The 19,952-nt window shown below is 40.7% G+C and overlaps 1 protein-coding gene across 10 annotated transcripts in view; it reads left to right on the forward strand.

Annotated features, from left to right (window-relative positions):
• LOC147268447 (rap1 GTPase-activating protein 1-like) overlaps window positions 1-19,952 on the forward strand; it is a 101,383-nt gene that overhangs the window by 12,286 nt on the left and 69,145 nt on the right. For 8 of the 10 annotated variants that reach the window (XM_086200010.1, XM_086200011.1, XM_086200018.1 and 5 more), the window contains exons 1-2: window positions 4,889-5,519; window positions 6,702-6,745. In XM_086200010.1, coding sequence (XP_086056136.1) covers window positions 5,460-5,519; window positions 6,702-6,745 — 104 coding nt within the window. In that variant the 5' untranslated portion in view covers window positions 4,889-5,459. Of the gene's footprint in view, window positions 1-4,888; window positions 5,520-5,682; window positions 5,715-6,701; window positions 6,746-19,952 lie in introns of those variants that run through there. The other 2 variants (XM_086200013.1, XM_086200020.1) reach the window with 2 other exon arrangements.

Raw genomic sequence — 19,952 nt, forward strand, 5'->3', positions numbered from 1 at the left:
AGAGCAAGATGTGTATTTTGGCCTAGAAATGAGTTGTTTTGTTATTTTGGTGCTTAACTCACCACCTCCATGCTGTTTCCTATAGTTGCTTTGATTGATAAGTCTGGACGGTCTTTTTGTGTCTGGGCTGTAATTTTCGTATTTGCAGCACAGTAGGAGAGCACTAAACTAAGCTGTTCGTACTCTTCCTGATGGTTGGGGGGGGGGGGGTCAAGGTTTAAGAGTCTCAGCTCACTGCTGAGACGCATACAACGTACATCTCTAATACAATGACAAGTGGAAACATTATTGCAAGTTACATGAGCAGAATGCATTTATGCAGAGGCACAGGCAACTCAATCCTCCGTTTAAAGAGCCCAGATGGGAGACCTGGTTAAACAAGACTGGCAGCAAGATTGTAATTGCAAATAGGTTAACCAGAAATCTCTAGTGGAGGTCTGTTAGTGAGTTTTTTTGGGGGTCTGTAAAAGCTGTTGAACCTCATTTAAAATCCCACTGTCATCACACATACAGTCACTTCTGCTCAGTCACACACAGCCAGGCTGAGAGTATGCTTTTGTGAAATGTCAGCGAGATAAGCAACATCGCCTCGCTGGGGGAAACCACAATTGCCGTAATGAGGAGTTAGTGCTCCATGCTACGCAGCCTCATCAGAGCAAGTGCACCTCTGATTGCAGGGGACATTGTTTACATCTGGAAGGTGTAAATTGGAGAGGTTAAACTATGCCCACATTTATATTTTTCTACTCTCCTGATGGTCTGAGGAAGAGAAGGAGAAAACCTTGAGGCTGACGCTGGTTATGAATGATTCATCTGGAAAGTCATTTGTCTCAAACACACCAATCACTTTATGCAACACACTGATGGGAAATTCTGATGCTCAGTCAACCCATGATGATATTCCTGGACCTCATTGGTAGTCTGAGCGCTTTTCTTGTTCTGCTGTCATTCCTCATTCAGACTCACTTTTAGAAATAAAATTCCAGTTTAACCTGGGGCTGAAGATTAATGAGCCAAAACACAACAACAGCAACAGGTTTATCCACAGCGGAGGAGTGTGTCTTAATCAATTAGTCACTGGACACAAAAATTAATCTACAACAATTCTGATAATCTTGTAAAATCTATTGTGTTAAAAAAAATAAGTAAAAACAATTCTGCTTGTTGATTCTTGAACATTTCCCCTGTTTGCTTGACACATTTTTACAACTTCCTCTGAAAGGTTATACACAATTGTTTTGTGTAAAAAACTTGCAAAAGTCCAGCAACGTGAGCGATCAGTCTGCCCACGCAAATCCCAGTTGTTACCTCGTGATACCGATGTGCAGGGAGACTTGAACACCACCTGAATCTGCACGTGTGCATTAATTATCCACCTCCAAAAACACGCGCTTCCTGAATGCAATCCGGTTTTTGTAAATGTGGGTGAGTCTGTGAGGCTTCCATCTGTTGCGGTTCTGTCTCAGTGCATCGTTTATTGGGAAAATGAAGCAATTTAAAGTGGATATAAACGTAATCCTTCCATCGCTACTTTGCTTTAGGTGCCCTCTTGCTATCTCAGCTTAAAAAGTAAACATTAGAGGTTTAATGTGTGTCTGCATAGCTTTGGAAAGTGCTGACCGTAGACAGTAAAATAAAGACTTCATGGTGCAGATGCTGTTCGTAAACTTTGTTATCCACTCTGCCTTGTTCAGCAAAGCGTGCGAAACTCTTATGCACATACCTCATAAACTCGTCCATCAATATTCAACCAATGGCTCCAATCAGTTGAGTAATACAAACAGAGATGAGGCATGTGTTTTTATTTGAGCTGCTATACTGATGCAAGACACTGCAAAAGTCTATAGTCAAACAATTGTATTGCTTGCAGGCAACTACTGTACAATCAACAGTGTTTTTATGTCGTCACGTTCTTTCTTTGCTCTACAAAGCATGACCCTTTAGTCCTGCTCTTATTTCAGTATCAACACTTAATCGTGGAGCGTGCTTTCACTCTCAGCCTCCGGGCTACTCATTGTTTTTGTCCGTCATCCTTAAGATGTTTTCCACGCCCGCAGCTCCAAGGCACATCTGCCTTTGCCAACCACAGCTTCATGATTTCATTGCCCTTATTGTTCATATTTGTCAAAATCCCCCAGAGGAGATTAGGTAAAGCATAGTGTCAAAAATTAATTAAAACTAATCGGTACCAGCATCTTATCTACAGTACATATTTAGTAATCAAATGTTTATGTTGCATGTGCATGAGTTCTGCTCATTGTTTCCATTTTGTTTGCAGGTGGAGATCCAAAGATTAAGATCTACGTGTCAAAGACACCTTTGCACACACACGACGTCATGTTTGCTGTGTAGCTTTGCAGCAGTCAGACTGTTGTGGATTCTCTGTCCTGCTTCCAAGATGTTTCTGTTCGAGGGGATGAGACCAGCTTCCTGCTAAGCTGAACTGTGTGAGCTGTGCTTCCTAAAGAGCTTTAGTGTAGGTGTTTTATAGGTGCCGCGTGTGTCGTAACATTTTAAACAACTAATGCTGCCCAGACACAGTTGGCGGGAGACTTATTTTTATGGTACAAGAGTGAGAGGAGTAAGCTATAAAAGGAGTGGACTAAGGGAGAAGAGTTTAGAGTTTTGCAGCACGAACATTTACACCAAGGAATGTAGTAACACAAACCATTTTATCTGACCACTAAGAGTTTCTCCTTAATGACACTAAAACGTTCTAAAATTTTGCTCTTCAAACCCATTCACAAAGCTGCAGGGACCAACTTTCACTGAGGAACAATAAAAATCCTGAAGCTAAGATGCTATTGCTCGATGTCATGTGACAGGAGGGAGCTATACCCTCAGTGATTGGCTGATGCGGCTGCCAGGTACTTCATCACTGACATGCTGTAGAAAGAGGTTTCATGTAGCCATATTCATATTAAGATTTTCCAATTATGTGTTTCTGATTAAAGAGTAAAGTAGAAATAATTCATGACAGCTGTTTTAAAGCAGACTGGACACATGATCAGCTTTTCCTTCATGTTCCAAGTTATATGGGAGGAGGAAAATTTGAATTGGAGTAGAATTAAAAGGCTCATGATTAAGGCAATAATTACAAAAAAAAAAACAGAACCATTAAATGCTTCTGAAATGTTGACAAACTGATTCTTTGCGATCTTAATGATTTACTGGAGTCCCCTTCAGCGTCACGGCTGGAAGTTAGAGTGGGACCAGAAGGGTCGCTGGTTCGATCGTCACTGCGTGTTGAAAATGTCCTTGAGCAAAATCCTGAACCTCTAATTGCTCCTGATTAATAGGTTGGCCCCTTGCATGCCAGCTTTCAATGTGGATACAGCTGACTTCGTCCAGTAGCTTCCACGGATTTAGGAGCCAGTCTGAGCGCTGGAATGCTTTGTGAAAGACTCTTAGAGGAGACATTTAGGAGTCCTTAAATTAGGGTGGACAAAAGCTTAGGAGTACCTTTTAGCCTGAAATGTTTTTCCTCAATGCCGCCCTAGTCTCTAAATGAATTGCGTTAAATACAATGAAAGCGAGCCACGACAGAGTAATGGAACATTACCCGAAACAGCCAAATTGCGTCCAAATGATTACGAAGTCAATATAAGGTTATACAGTAATTACCTTTTGTATTAGACACTGTGTTGAATGAGTGAGGAGACTGAAACAACTCTAACATGCCTGAATCTCTTTAGGCGGATCAATTCCCATGTGAGCACGACTTTCCATCCCTGGGAATCTTTATACATCTTCTTCGACTGAGTTCCAGACTCAGTCATTATAGAAAATGTCTCATAGACATGAGACTCTAATGTTCTTTCCACGAATGCAGCCAGCAAAGCAAATGGTAGCAAATCCTCCATACGAGCCACCTCATTTTCTCTCTTAATGAAAACTACAAAGTTAAGACGTTACTGATGTATTGATTCCAGCACGTTTTCCATGTTTTCCTCGGTAGAGCCGAGGGTGAAATCCAATACAAGGAGCAGGTTATTTTAACATTCTGTGGAGGTGCGTGGCTTCTGCAAACACAATTTCTGTGTCCCAGCTGTATGCAGAGGTGTACTGTAGGTAGAATAGCAGAATTTTTTTTTTTGTGTTTATTGATCAGCTCTCCCGAATAGATGGTGGGATTTATGTTGGTCTCCAGCAAGCTGCTTGATCTGCAGCTGAATGTAACGCTCAGAAACTGTGATTTCTTTCCTCCGGGCAATTCAGATTTAAATAATTCATTGTTTCTTCCTGAACCTGAAAGCATCAGAGATGATTATCTTGTTTCTCTCATCAAGGTTCTGTAATAGTGGGTTGGTTCGGTTATGTCAATTTACTCTCCATTTTCTCCTCCACGAAAAAGGTAAATGAAGATAACCGGGCTACTTGCTTAGCCCCGCCTCCTGCTGTTAATTAGGATTAGAGTGCCCACCAGATTTAACTGATGGTGGTGATAATGATAATGGCTGTACGGTGTGAAATTAGGGTTAGTATGTGAGGAGGTGTTGTCTGAAGGAAACTGCGATATACTTGAATGTAAATGAATGCAGACCTTGTGTTGCAGAAATAAAGTAAATTCGGGAGTTCATCAGTTAAAATGTAAACATTTCAAGCATTCCTTTAAATAATTTATTCAAGCTATGCTTTGGTTTTCTCCATAAACTCTGAGCAGGAATATGTTCATATTAGCAGCCTAGTCTGTACATAAACTTTAAATTTCCTCCACCAGGGAGGTTGGGGTTTTTTGTTAGTTTCTGGGATTAAACAAATCATCCTCAACGGCAAAACTAAAAGTAATCACCATTTCCTTGGTTGAACGGTTTACCGCCATGTCTCCGGCGCATGGATCTGTGCGTAGTGCGATGCGGTCACCGTCTCCTTGAGCGTGAGTCGAGAGCGGCAACACGATGTCAAGCGCTTCTGTCACGTTAAGAGTTGGAAACAACTAGAAAAGTTGTTATTAGCCGTCATTTTTGCTAAGAGGAGCCATGAGCCTTCAACCCGACCGGAGTTAGTGACAACAACCAAGACACCGAGAGATAACATGAGCCGAGCGGCTAAACCTCAGCGGCAGCCTCCTCCCCACTACTGGACAAAACAAGGGACTACTTCTGGACCATGCCGGTACCGAGGGCATCAGTGAGAAACTGATGGAGTGTCGCGTTATTACTCCGACAGTCTGCGGAGAAAGTAACACCTCGCGGCTTCTGTCAGCCTGCGGATTCAGTTGTAACATGCTAACATTAGCTTGTTTTGCTAGCTCGGCTTCCGCGGTCACCTGCAATCATCCGTTGAGAGGCGGAGGACTTTTTTTGTCGTCTTCCTCGCGGCAAAATACCGGAGGGACAATAAGTGGGAGGACATGCTTTGGAGACTCAATGGAGATCAGGGAGGTTTCCATCGGCAACCAACGGACTTCCAAGACTAACAACGAAAACGAGAGACGAGGCGCCCCTTGAGTGGATTGAATGGAGTCGGTGGCTGTCAATCACAGTAAAAGAGGGGCGGTCGTTGCAGACGTCACCTCGGTAAGCGTCAGGGCCCTATTTAATCAAGGCGCGCGGTCAAGCGCAGGCACTACTGGCGCCAATCACGATGGAGTTCATGTAAGAACGTTAATGAATTCTGCCACAGAAGATTTGACCCAATCATTTCTGCAGTAAGGTGAAGAGACAGGGGATACATGTCGTCGGTATCCAACAAGTTGGGAATACCAGTGTATTGTATGCAATCCAATCCTGTGTATTCTTACTTCAGTATGGCGGAAATGCTGAGTAATTATCCTAAAAGAAGTGGCCGTTCTAGTTTATAGCAAATCATCAAGGTTGGATAGCGAATTCAGGCCCCACCCTGCTGATGTTATGGCTCACTGTGTATTTTTTATTTTTTTTTGCAGGTTATTTCTAATATTCAGTCATAGCTGGAGTGAATATTTACTCAGATTCAGAAAACTTTATTCATCTCGGCGTGGTGCAATTAAGGATTACTGTGGCAGGATGTTGTGAAATTACTTCTTTTCTTCAAATGTTTGAATGGTTATGATTCCTCAGGAAAATATACAATGTGTCAACAAGTTTTTGTTTTTCCCCTTTTAATAAATTCAGTATTTCATGCTTTTTTATTTTGTTCCAACAAATCATACTGTATAGGCCCACACACACATTTTCATTTTATTATTTAAGCCTGACAGAATTGCTATGGTGGCTCAGTGCTGGCATTAACCCTAAAGTGAAATGCACGTCTGAGTTTCCATTAACCTACACAATAGAGCCGCCCCACTAATTTTAACAGCTCCACTTTAGTAATAATTGATATTCATGATGTGTGCTCTTGCAGCTGCCAGTTAAATTCAGGGTACACAGACTCAGGGCTGGTGGGTGGTTTAATCAGCTTTTGGATGTGTGTCACATTTAAGTAAAAAAAAAAATCAAACAAACCCTTCTCCACATAGGGAAAGCCATAGTAGTGTTGTTTGGAGCAGATATGATTCACTGTATATCATCCTGACAAAGATCCTATTAATTGATGCAACATGGCTGTTAACTGCAGAGCAGTCTGATGCATGTGGTCTGGTTGGAAAATTGAATACCGGTATATTGCTTTCTACTTCTTGAGGTACTTTTCAAATCCTCTGGGTGATGATAATAGATCTGTAACCTTGTTTGAAGTGATGCTTATTGGATATGTTTTTCTTTCCTTTTTCTCCACAGGAGCAGCAGACAGGAGGGCGACGCAGCGCGGCCGCAGCTTACAGGTTGGCCAACAATCATTACAGTGATCACATCAGAAACTCCAGCTGACAGCACAAGTGAAAATAGAATTCAAGCACAGATATTGTCACCTACCCTGCAGGGACATAGTTGCAAAACTGAAGAGAGGAGAAAAAAAAAACCACATGCTGTTGTATTGCCACACTGTGCCCCGGGTCACTTCCTGTTGGGTTGGTGATGGCTGTGATCAGGAATTGTATAGATTATTGCTTCCAGATGGACGGCCCCGTAAACCTTGCTGTGATTTCTTTCTTTTTGTGCGTCAGTTCTGAGATGACCTTGACAAAGATGGGAGCAAACAGCCTCATGGTTATACTTAAGTTTTCAAAGCAGGAACCATTCGTGCATTCCTGAATTCCATACGTCTAGAGCGAGGGTCGGCAACCCGCGGCTCCAGAGCTGCATGCGGCTCTTTCATCCATTGGCTATGGCTCCCTGTGGTTTTGGAAAGTAAATGAGTATTTGATTTAAATTTATTTTATTTTAATTCGTTAATTTTTTTCAATGCAATTCTAAATTTGAAGATTATGGTGATCTTGGAGCATCAAAATAAAACGCTTTCAATTTCTTGAAGCTCAAAATACTCAATCACAATTGCGGATCGATGACGCCCACCAGCATGCAGTTTATTGAACTCTTCAGTCTCTGGTAGCCCAACCATGGATAAATCGAAGAAAAGAAAAGTTTCTGAAGAAACATTTTTGTTGCATGTAGAAAAAAAAATCGTTTTCTCCATAGCAGTTCACTGATTTCATAACTGCAACAAAACCAATATATGCAGTGTTATTTTCACTGTAGATCCCGAAAGGGTTTTGTGGCTCCCGATGTTTTATTTATTTATTTATTTTTTTTAGACCCCTGGTCTAGAGTTTAAATATCTTGAATCTTGGCTGTAAAGGAGCCAGTGCCTGCTAACCAGCGAACCACACTTTCTGTGTTAACAGGTTGGAGCAGCTGTGTGAACCCTGCTACTTATGCATGGTCTCAGCAGTTGAAGTTGGAAGTAGTTATTGCTTTTTTGTTTTCTGCAAGATGAGAACACAGTTCTCAGGAAAAACTCAATGAAAATGATCTGTAAAGCTGTATTTATGGCAAGGAAGCAACATTACACTGAAAAAAAACTTATATTATTTCTGTAAACTCACCACCAAGCTTTCTGACAAAACTAAATATTACATATTATTTACAATGAGGGGAAAAAAACGATTAATAGCCTTTATCAAAGAAAAACTGTAGAAAATAATGACTGGCAGTAAGACTGCACCAATACTGTGCTGTTATATTTGCAATAATTAAAAAGGATTTACATTTTTACAGAAGAAATATATGCACTGTACATCTGCATGTGTATTTCCTGGTTTATCCGGTATTCTCACTGGAGTTTGATTCCCCCCCCATCATATTCATATTTTGTAGTTTACTTGTTTTGTGTATGTGATTAGAAATCAGATAAATTACATTTTTGTTAACGCAGCTCTAAAGAGAGTGCAATGATGTGACTAACAGCCAAAAAGAGTAGATTGTTTTCACATCACCACATATATAATCACCGCAAAAATACCATTGAATACTGTGATATAAATTTGACAAACATAACAAATTATATCTATATCTATCTATATACATATTTGATCTTTTCTGTCCTTAACTCAATTATTTGGAGCTGCAGGTACCCAGAGCTTTGCCAGCTTTAAAGTTGCAGAGGATTTCCAATAGCTAAGTGCTTTTATCCTTGAGTTATCGACAGTCAGGGTAGTGCAAGCCACTTCAGTAAACGGGGAAGTGATCTGTATTGGTTGCCTTCAGTATAAATATTTTATGACACGACTTACTGCTCAGGTTCAAGAGTGCATAAATATACCCACTGTAGATTTAGTTCCTTTTCTCAGCATACACAAGTTTCTCTACCTTTCTAGTCATTGTTGGATCTGAATCTTTGTTCTCTGCATCACCGCTGAACGAAGAAAAAAAAAAATCTGCAGTTCCTTCAACCACAGAGAAAATCAAATAAGTAGAGCAATAGAAGCAGGTGAACCCAGCAAGCTGAATATTTGAGTCAGAGCTTCCTCACAGTTTTATTGCCTCTTATTTGGTGCTTTTTATCTCTGCAACAACTTCCTCCTCAGATCATTCAGCTAAAACACCTGCGGCCAGATGTATAAACATAATGGACGCGCAAAAACATGCATACGCTGTTTCCTCCGCACAAGCTGGTATTTGAATTCTGTAAAAGTGAATTTATTCATTTTTTTGTTTTTTATCATGAGTGAAAATATGTCCGTTGCCGTAGAGGATCAGTGAATAGTGCTTGTTAGTGCTATAAATAGTGTCACAACCGTGTTTAGTGGCTCCAGGTAAAGACTACAATAGAATAGAATAGAATAGAATAGAATGCCTTTATTGTCATTATACCAGGTACAATGAGATGCAACCTGCTCCTTAGGATGTGCACATATAAATAGAAAAATATACATAGACACATATTTACACGACTATACCTACTATAGGACTAATACTGACATAACTGTATATAGACTCTGCAGAGACATAAGGACATATACATATAAGACATATACATAGACTGTACAACTGTAAACAGGCTTGTGCAAATCCCACTGTGGATACATGTGGGAGTGGATAGCAGCTTTAAGTGGTGCTGTGGTGCATCGAGGTGCACAGGCACATTATATTACCAGATTCAAGGTGGCTGTGTCATCAACAGATTGAGGTGACATAGCATTTGCAGTGCAAACATGGCAGAACAGTCCTGGTGAAAGTGCAAAACATATAGAGGTACTTGTACAGTTCAGTCTTCATCCTGAGCTGGTTTTGTGTAGGAGGCTGGCAGATTTGATGGTGGAAAAGAAAAGATAGTGCTGGTAATTGTGCGAAGGCACCTCACAATGGAGGTGATGCTCTGTTTTGGAAAGAGGTGGGGTCTTGTCCCCCCCTCTTGTAGTTTGCACACTGATGCGCGTCTTCACCGCCCACTTGAAGTCCATTTATTTTTCACTTCGCTCAAGGTCCTGACGGGATGATGGCCTCAGTCACGTTTTGCTGCCCTTCTGTATTTCATTTTGTTGGTGGAACTGCTGCTGAGACCGCCCACAAAAACTAGTTTGTCCCTCTCAACTTTTTCCATCATGTCCATTTCTCACTTCTTACTTACAACATGGTTCAGAAGCAATGTTTTTGCAGAATTGCCTGTATGATTCTCAATCCTACTAAAACATCTCCATATCATATAACTCAAACAAATATCAGTCAAAAAATGATGTCAATACTGATTAATTTATATCCAGATAATAAATCAAGCAGTAAATCCACAGAATAGCCAAGATTCATATTTACATTAACGAAAACAAAAAGTTATTACATTATAGATAATATATTACATTGTGTACTGTTGTAGTAACAGTTATTGAAATAAAAAAAAATCAATAAAATCTATGTTAAAATTTGTTCCATACAGTTTTGAAGTTACCTCTTCCGGCCCTAGAGTTGGGTACCTAGAACCGGTTCCATATGTCTCGTTCCGGAACCATTAAGCAGCTTTTTTAATTTTGATTCTTTTTTTGGTTCCGAGTCAAGTCAAGTCAAGTCAAGTCAGTTTTATTTATATAGCGCCAAATCACAACAAAAGTTATCTCATGACACTTTACAGGTAGAGCAGGTCTAGTAACACACTCCTTCAATGAATTTACACCCAACAATTTTCCATGAGCAAGCGCATCCTGCAACAGTGCCCGCACTAGTTTGTTTTCGGGGGCGTATTACTACACTCGGCGCTCTCTGTGCGTCCGCTAGCAAGAATATCAGTCGTCTGAACGTGGACCGCAAAAAACACTCGAAAGTCTGGCTTCATTTTAATTTGAAAGAGGACGGAGTAGCACAGTGCAACATCTGCGAAAAAACACCATCATCTGCCAAAGGAGGATGCACCACAAACATGACGAAACACCTTCGCCTGCATGGTGTAGCAATTAGCGGGTGGACTGTGTTCAACTCATGGCGTTGCTCTCCTGCTCCCGTTGCTTCCTCCACTTCGGACAGTCAACCTTCATCATCAGTTAGCAACTCCTCGTTGCAAACAGAATCTGGTAGGTGAAAATTATGGTGGTCTCATTCTTAACAAACCTGCTTAAGTGATAGACGACTGTTTATATCTGTTTATAGTTGTTGAACACTCGCAAAGTGATGCTAACGTTAGCCAGTCACAACCTGCTGCTGCTATGGTAAGCACCTGGTGACCCCAGCCAGCAGAGTTGTACATACATCATATACATATACATCCATCTGGGCTGCAGGTCTTTGTTTTTTGACTAAAACTGGCAATATGAAGAAATAAATTGGCCCGTGTGAAGACTTTTTCGAACGAAAAAAATTCTCCTGATAAATAGGCTGTGACCTGTTAACTTCCATCTCAAAGAATCGGAATCGAGAATCGTTTAGAACAGGAATGGATATTGAGAATCCAAACAATACCCAACCCTATTCAGCCCTGTATTTTTTTGTTTTGGCAAGTCTTGAGCCTCTTGTAGAAGGAATGAAAAAACTATATGACTGTAAACTGAAACATAATAGACATGAGAGCATTCATTTGATTCCGTTTGCAATCTTTTCAGCTCCAAAAACCCTTTCAAGTGTGACAGATGTGGCTGCAGACTAGAATGCTTACAAGCATTTATGTCAGGTGGGCTCAACACCTCAGAGAACTATTATTATTCACAAACTTCACCGACTGACTTCACTTTTTTACGTGTCAATTACACGTGGAAGCAGCTATTTCACGGCTGTTGAGAATCTCCGTCTGATCAAACTGGCTATCGATCCATTTCCTCCTGTGTTTTAGCATTTCACAATTCTTGTGTGCTGCAAGCATGTATTGCTATGAAGGTGCTGACTTCAGCTGTTGGGTTAAACTGCAGTAAGCAGTGGCAGTAGAGGGTCTAGCTTATCTATCATATGACAAATTGGATTGTCTCAAAGGTTGTATTGCTCACACAGGGTCACCTTCCACCCCTGTGTTTTTCAGAATCCTCTGTAGAACACAGCTGCATGTGGCACAGTGGTCTGAGTGAAAAAGAGTGTAATCCAATTGAAATGACTAGACTGCTGTGGTCATTGTCAAATAACAGAGATTGGTATATTACATATGAGATTTAGGGCACTGATATCGCCGGCCAGTTATTGCTTCATGTTAAGAAAATAGTGTTCCATTGTGGCTGCAACGATATGCCATTATATGATTGATGGGTTTTGCCAAATGTTTCAAAAGTGCAGAAATACATCACTTTCTTATACTTTTTTCAGCATGTACAAAATGTGATTATTTAAACTTGTCACAAGTTTGGCCTTCAGTTTGTTGTCAGAACTGACATTTTAGAATGTAAATGACAAATGCAAGTGGTGTTGAGCTTATGTCTTCTGTCTAGCTTTTTGTTTGTTGGTGATTTTTTGTTTCTTCAGCCACATGGTTTCATTCAGCCTCCTAACTTTATTCATACGCCGCAGTTGAGCCTGAGGTGATGTTTTGGATCATTTTATCGGCCGACTCTCACTTGTCAGTATTTGTTTGTGAAGCATTCAGACACTCAGCGGTTATGATGATGTGAGATTTGTGTGCTGGTCTATACGCTGGCTCCTGAGTGATCCCGTAACAATGACACGCTAAATGCAGTGTTTGACAATGAGCGAACATCTTTATCCTGCACTTATCTGTCAGGCCTCAATACTCACCTGAGGCTGTTTTACCTCACTGCACAAGGATTTTGTCACATATATTCGTGAGATATTTTTGTGATGTATGAAATACTGAAGAAGTTTTTTGCATCTTCAAACTTGGTGTGAATTATGGTCCTGCAGCGTGGCCTCCTGGTGCGGAGTGGATGAAGTTAGCCTGGGATGGAAGCAATAGACAGTTTGTCATCCAGTCGCATGCTGTGTATTTCTTGAAAGTGGATTCTCAGATGTTTTTGTGTAACAAACAATCTGGTGTGTCATGTTTTCAAATTCTGTGAATGTAGTTGATAAACGGGATATGCTGTGCACGCATGGATGAGACTGCGTCTGTAACTTAGCTTACGAAATAGCTAACAATAAATATAAATTCTAATGGTACAAATGTGGTTTCATCGCTAATGTGGTGGGATCATCTGCTCCAGTAGGTTTCTGGATGACTGCGTACAACAAGCAGGTGATTATATTTCCCATTCATGCAGTGGTAGTCTCAGTACGATAACTAATGTGGCTATTTACCTAAATTGTCTGCAGCATGCAAAGAGATAGGATGCATTTTTCTGAAGTGCAGCTCAGTTGTAAATCCCACAAATCCCGGGTGTGCTGTGACTCAGCAATGGGTGATTAGGAATGCTCCAACCAGATTAAATGTCTGTGTTTCACCTTTATTTTATCATTACGATTGATTATATCTCGTCATTCAGACTGTGTTATTTTCAGACATTCTCCTGCACGCAGACAGGTTTGTGCAGCTATACTTGTTAGGACATTGCATTGGCTCCCATTCATTGAAATAAACAGCCAAAAACGATGCTGTAGATCTGTGGAATATATGGTGATAAAGACAAAGCCGACATGCATCCATACTGCATTTCTATGTCATAATTCCCCTTTTTAGGTTTGTTTTTTTCCCAATTTCTTATGTTTTTTTTTGTTCTCTTTTCTTATGTTGTGAAATAATATACAATAAAATGGAAGAGAAACGGTACATATGCAGTTATTCTACTGAAGCTCAACACTAACTCGAAACTCATAACCACGCTGCTGAAGTTTCACAGAAAAACAGCGTCGCAGTAATCTGCAGATCAGTTAAAGTGAATGGTAAGTCAGAGGTAACCAAACTTAGAGAGAATCTGATGCCTCTTATAACAAACCTCTAAAATGGCAAAAAAATAGTAAATAACGGCATATTTAGATACATCTGGCAGACTTCCTGTCCCATTGAGGTTGTAGCACTAATGGACTTTTTATAGGTCTTGTTATTTTACATTTGCCTACTCAATTTTGTGAAAACACACAGCCAGGGCTCCTGGTTTTTTTTTTTTTTTTTTTTAAATCTCATGGGGGCACTGTTATATAAGACCCATTAAATATGTACATTTTTAACAGAACTGACGCATTTGCAAAGTTTCATGAACCTGTGGGAAAGATAAGCCCTTTAAACGTAGATTTATTTAGAAAGAAATAAAAATAATAACTCTGGCAATGATGAGTGCTTGGGCTCTAACAAGATAAAATTTATGGTTGTTTGTCCCAAGGCACTGCTGCAGTGATTGGCCTCTGGACATGTATGACTACCCTCTCTGTCCCCCTGTGGTCCACCTGGGTGTCACTCTGGACTCTACAGTGTCTTTTAATTTCACATCAAGTCAATAACTACCTTCTATCAACTGAAAATCACCTCTAAACTTCAGCCTTTGCTAGCTGACTGTGGTGGAGACCCTCATACACACCTTCATCACCTCCCATTTAGACCGCTGTAATGAGTCCTGTCTGGCAAAGACCTGGACAGGGTCCAGTATGTGCGGAACGCAGCTGCTAGGTTTCTCACATGAACCCATTACGCCCACCCTCATCTATTGTCATTGGCTTCCTGTCAAGTCCTGCATTATATTCAAAATCCTGGTCCTCATATAAATCTCTCCATTGTCTGACCTCCTCCACATCAACACCCCTTCCCAGAACCTATGATCCACCCATCCCTCATGTTTTCAATATTCTGTATTTTGGGTTGTTTGTAGGATGGCACAGTGGTCAGCACTGTCGCCTCACAGCAAGAAGGTTCTGGGTTTGAGCCCCGGCTGGAGCACGGGATCTTTCTGCGTGGAGCCTGCATGTTCTCCCTGTGCCTGCGTGGGTTCTCTCTGGTACTCCAGCTTCCTCCCACCGTCCAAAGACATCAAGAGGGGACGAGGCTGATTGATACTCTAAATTGACCGTAGGTGTGACTGTGAGTGTGAATAGTTGTCTGTCTAGATGTCTTGGCCCTGGGATGGACTGGTGACCTGTCCAGGGTGAACCCCGCCTCTTGCCCTGAAAGCTGCTGGGATAGGCTCCCGCGACCCTTAACAGGATAAGCAGTAGAAAATGGATGGATGGATGTACGTCTGTCCCTCTGTCACCATTCTCCTCAATGCGTTAACTGCTGTTTATTTTTGGGGAGTTTCTTCAGATTTTACTCCACTGTCCACTGTGGCTCAAGGATAAACTTAAAAGGTTGTGGTGACGAAAGGTCAAGGTTACTATCCCCTCACATTAATGCAGTATCTATGGAAGGCCTTGAGGAAATTTTGCTTGAATACCTTGAATACAAATATCCACTTGGCCTCAAGAATGACTTGGAAAAAAAATGGTAAAGGTCACAGTGACAGGCCTGCCTTGTCGTATCTATAGTTACCATGTTTATTGCTTTTTTATTACTTTGTGAAACATCTTGGGAATTCATGAAAGGAGCTTTAAACTGTGACATGAGTACTCGTCCCTGCGATGTCAAATAAAGTGAAAGGTCCCCAGTGAGTAACAGAAAATGAGTACAGACACTGAGCAATAATGGTTGTTCTTGTTAATGTGATAATTAAATTATGTCAGTCAATAGATGTCAAATTTTGTCTGTATGCGGCAGATAGTCATCAATTAAACCCACGATGATCAGATGAAGCTCAGAGACAGCAGGGAATTGCCTCAAATCTCAGTTGGAAATTCTTTGCCCAGCCCTGAGAAATCTTATTTCAGCCAGAATGCGTCGCCTGTGCAGATGACAATGAGACTCCACTTGTCTGAGACAACGCTTAATAAACCCTGTGCTGAAGGGGCTCTCTCTGATAATCTTACAGTGTTGCCTGACAGCGCTCAGGGACGCTCCATGACTCTGGGTTAAACTCATTACAAGCTCTACTATGCATTGTGAGGAATTCTCTGAGGAATATTGCAGGCTCCAAAATTACCCACTCATGACTGTCTCATTGATTATCTTGTGAGTGCTTTCCTGATTGGCAGGTTGCAGAAGCTTGCATCAGCGTGAGCTTGACTAGCAGCAGATAGAAGAAAATCAAAGGAAAACAGATGTTCATAGCTCTGGAAAAAGTGGTAGTTTTAATTTAAACACAAGTGAATCTCCAACATCTTAAAAGAATTGGAATCGGAATATTTATTATTTAGGAAGCAGCTCAGGAATAAATTCCTTCTTCCGGACATTGAACAAACTATCTTGCCTGCTGAATAACAACACACTTGATCTGTTAAATTTTTATTATTAAATTATTCAACCAAAGATTCGATTAAACTTTACTTTCTTCTAATATGTGACATCTCTCATTAAAGTGGCCAATTACAGGGCCTTCGTCCAAATGGTGGATTGAGAATTTATTGTGATATCAACTTGCCTTTTAAGCAACCAGGCATAATAAAAAGCTATCCCTTCATAAACATTTGCTTAAAAAAAATCTGTCCATTTGCAGGATGTCTATTTTACAGTCGAGTTAAGAGAAATGTGAATTTATATACCATGAAATCAAAAATGATTTGTTTCATGTGCAGTAGAGCATGAGCTAAGCCATACATGTTAGCATTCATTAAAATACTTAGCACAATGTTTTATTTAGATATTTAGCATTCCTCTAATGATGAAAAAAAAAGAGTGTACTCCTCTTGTAATTGTTTGTCCTCAGGCTCATATAATTTCTAGCATTTGTATTAACATGCTTTTAAATACCGCTCTTTATTCAAGGACCCAGTTACCAAGGATACAGTGAATTTAAAGCATTAGTATTCCTTCCTCGCTCTATTTTTGTGTGTGTGTGTGTGTGTGTGTGTGTGTGTGTGTGTGTGTGTGCGTGCGTGCATGCATGCGTGCCTGTCTGTGCACAATGTAACAGACCAACACGAAGTGGCACACATTAGGCAAACATAGCCACAGCAAAGAGTACAGAAAACTCTACTGACAACAGAAACAAAGCAGACACAGTGATACACAACAGAACTATCAAATCAGGACAGATGTTGTGTCCTTTGGAACAAATATAAGTGCTTGTGTTTGTGAAGATGGCCAGGGAAAGGTAATGGTGATGTACAGGTATGGGAGGAAAAGGGCTCAAAGAGAGAAAGGAGGAGGAGAGAGGCTGATAAATAACAGAGAGCAGCAGCACCCCGGAGCTAAACCACGGCGGCAAGGGAGTGCTGGCTGTTTTTTTTTTCTCTCCTGAAAAAAATTAAATGTTTATGGGTCCCCACCCCCTTGCATTGGATGTGGCCCTGTTTTGTTGTCCCTTTTCCATCCTCATCCTGACGTCCCTCTCCTCTCTGCATGTTCACTTTGAACCACATGTATTCGAAATGATTTCCAACAGCAACAATGTGTCTAAGAGTGCAGAACTGAGTGTCACTGTGGACAAAAATGCTGTAATACTCAGTGTACCCGGTCAAGATGCATGGTAAAGATCTGTTATTATGAGTGTTGTTGTAGTGTTTGTAACGGTCTGCAACAGCACTCACTATGAAACCCAGTCAGTGGGTTTATATGCACAGTTACCGACAGTTCGACCACCTTGACCCAGTATACGAGAACCAGAGAGGATTTGATTTGTTGGTGGGCGTGCTGTGTGTCAGATGAGAGTGAGTTTTTTCTCTGGTTCACCTTTTGCGTCACATTTAGCAAAAAGCATCTCTGCAACATGAAGTTCATGTCCTCTTCTGTCCAGTAAAGCGTTCCTTTTTGCAGTAGCAACTGCCACGGTGGTAACTCCCTTGACCATGACAAGAACATGCACAGGGCGCCAAGGCAAATTAGGATAAGACCGAAGCGTGTGCTTGCAATCCTCACCTAAAATGTAGCGAGTTAGCCTGACTTTGAAAAGTATTGCTTCAGTCAGACTAAGTTTTAGTTGGTCTAACATGATAATTCTTTTTTTTTCTCCACAGAATTTAAAAGCATTGACTGATAAGGAAGTTTCTTTTCCTTATTATGTTCCATAAAGTAGATTTTCCAGTTTCCAATTTGTATAGTGAATCTCTTATAATTTGCTGAGTCATGCTCAGTTATTTTCTCAGCTAATCAGAAAAAGAAATGATGGTGGTAGTCTGATATTTGAAGCTGTTTAGAACCAGATTGGTTTAGATCTGAGGTTTTCAGAGTGGAAGGTGGGCCTCCCCAGGGGGGCTCCAAGCAGTTTGAGGGGAGGTTCAGTCAATTGAAAGGTAAGAATTTTATTTCGGTTATCAAAAGGAATTCATGTAGAGCAGCCTGTGGACATGAATTGGTTACAGATGGTTTAGAGGTACTGTAGTTTTAGCGTACTATTCCTACTCTCTAAATAATTGCCTCATGACAGTCTGTTTTGATGTATAATGATGGAATCTGAAATTATGTAAAGCAGCACTATTAGGTTGGTTTGTCTCAACTGTGTCCATACAGAGAATCAACGTCCCATGGGCATACAGGAACTTAATGAGAAAGTAAAGGAAGGTGCGACTGAAAAATTCAAGTTAATGCTTTATTGTCATTGCACATTGAGTCGAACCAGACAGAGCACATATCAGCAACAATAGTTCATTGAGATTTATTCTGTGCAGAGTAACACAAGTACAGTAAATGTCAGTCATTTGACAGGAACAGTGTGAGCAGTGAAAGGGTCTGGTGGTGCGAACAGGAAAGTAATATGGTAAGGAACTGCTGAATATAGTCTGAGTTAAATACAATCAGTTAGTAGCAAGTAAATACAGCTGGCCTCTGGCTATCCAGCAGGATCCTAATAATGGTTTTGACTACTTAAAGGGCCTTTTTTGGGAGCCCCTGTAGCTGTGCAACTCCTCGCTGAGGGTCTCAGACCTTCTTCTCAATTTCTCTTTTTTTAAATCTTTTTTTGTTTTGTTTTTTCATTTACTGTCTGCATTTTTTTTTATCCCTCTATTTCATTTCAATTGTTTGGTTTTTGTGATTTAGTTTTTCTCTTCACACAATTTTGAAAGGTATATCAGCCCTGTGTCATTGATCTGTGTGCAGTGGCGTCACACTTTTGCATTGCTCGCAGTGCATATTCATGCCAAGGTCCAATGCTGCATGCAGGTCAGTCCTTCATCATTGAACTGAGCAGTTGCATTCAATTTTATACTTTATTCATGCTGAGACAAAGAATCAAACATTCAAAGCATAGAAAATTCTGTTTCAGAATGTGCCAGTACTTCTAATACTAAATCTGGACTGCCCGCTGTTTGGCAGCCTGATCCCTCATTTCCACATCCTGTAACTTTGTGTCATGGACGGAGTATGACTCCCACAAGGCACCATAACACCTGATTAGCCCAGGATTGAGAGGCTAATTTAATTTTATGTTTTATGACACCTACCCGCAATATCCGTATGGCCCACTTCCTGTTATATTGCTCACTTGTTGCTGGCCACACTCCATCTTAGTTCCGTGGTAAAAGTTGCATGAGTTGTTGTTATTTGGATGGATGGGCTGGAAAAGCTTGTCTGAGACCTAATCATAACTATCATGATAATGCCAATACTAATAATTGCTGTCATGGTAATAAGAAATGTAAAAAAAAAAAGAAGAAAAAAAAAGAAATATGCAGATGATGGATAAATTGAAGATGATGTTAATGAGCCTGTTAATCCTGTGAGGCATGCCTGTCTTATAAAACACTGGTTAACATGCATCGTCCCGGAGAGGAATGGCTTTAGTGTTTTGGAGTCTGGCGGCCCTCAAAGGGTCAGGGCCACAGCGGGGTTTGGACACTGTACTGTCAGATTTGGTGAAATGCCACAGTGGGAACAAAGGCAAATGAAAGAGCTGCTTTCCCCTTTGATGCTGGAATTGAAGTACAGGGCGGTTGCCAAGAAGCGGCGGGCTGTGAACACACAGACTGAACCTCACAGTGGACCACAAAGCTCATTCCCAAATCTTCAGCAGCTATTTCACTCCAGAATATATGAAGTTAATTTATGGAAACACTGCTGATGTGGGGCCAAAAAGAACCTTCATGCACAGTTATCACCATTTGTTCTGTGCAGAGTGATTCATTTAGGGCCCAATTTAAACCTAAATTGGTTAAAATAAATTTAGCAAACTTTTAATTCTTGAGGGAAACTTATTAGAAGTTCCTGTATCTTAATCTTAACTGATACATTCCAAGTCTTCATTAATAAATGGAATCAACCCAATGCCTAAAGCC

This window comes from Aulostomus chinensis, chromosome 3, assembly GCF_037954235.1.
Source record: "Aulostomus chinensis isolate RoL2024-O1b breed Wild chromosome 3, RoL_Achi_v1.0, whole genome shotgun sequence".
Lineage (NCBI taxonomy): Eukaryota > Metazoa > Chordata > Actinopteri > Syngnathiformes > Aulostomidae > Aulostomus > Aulostomus chinensis.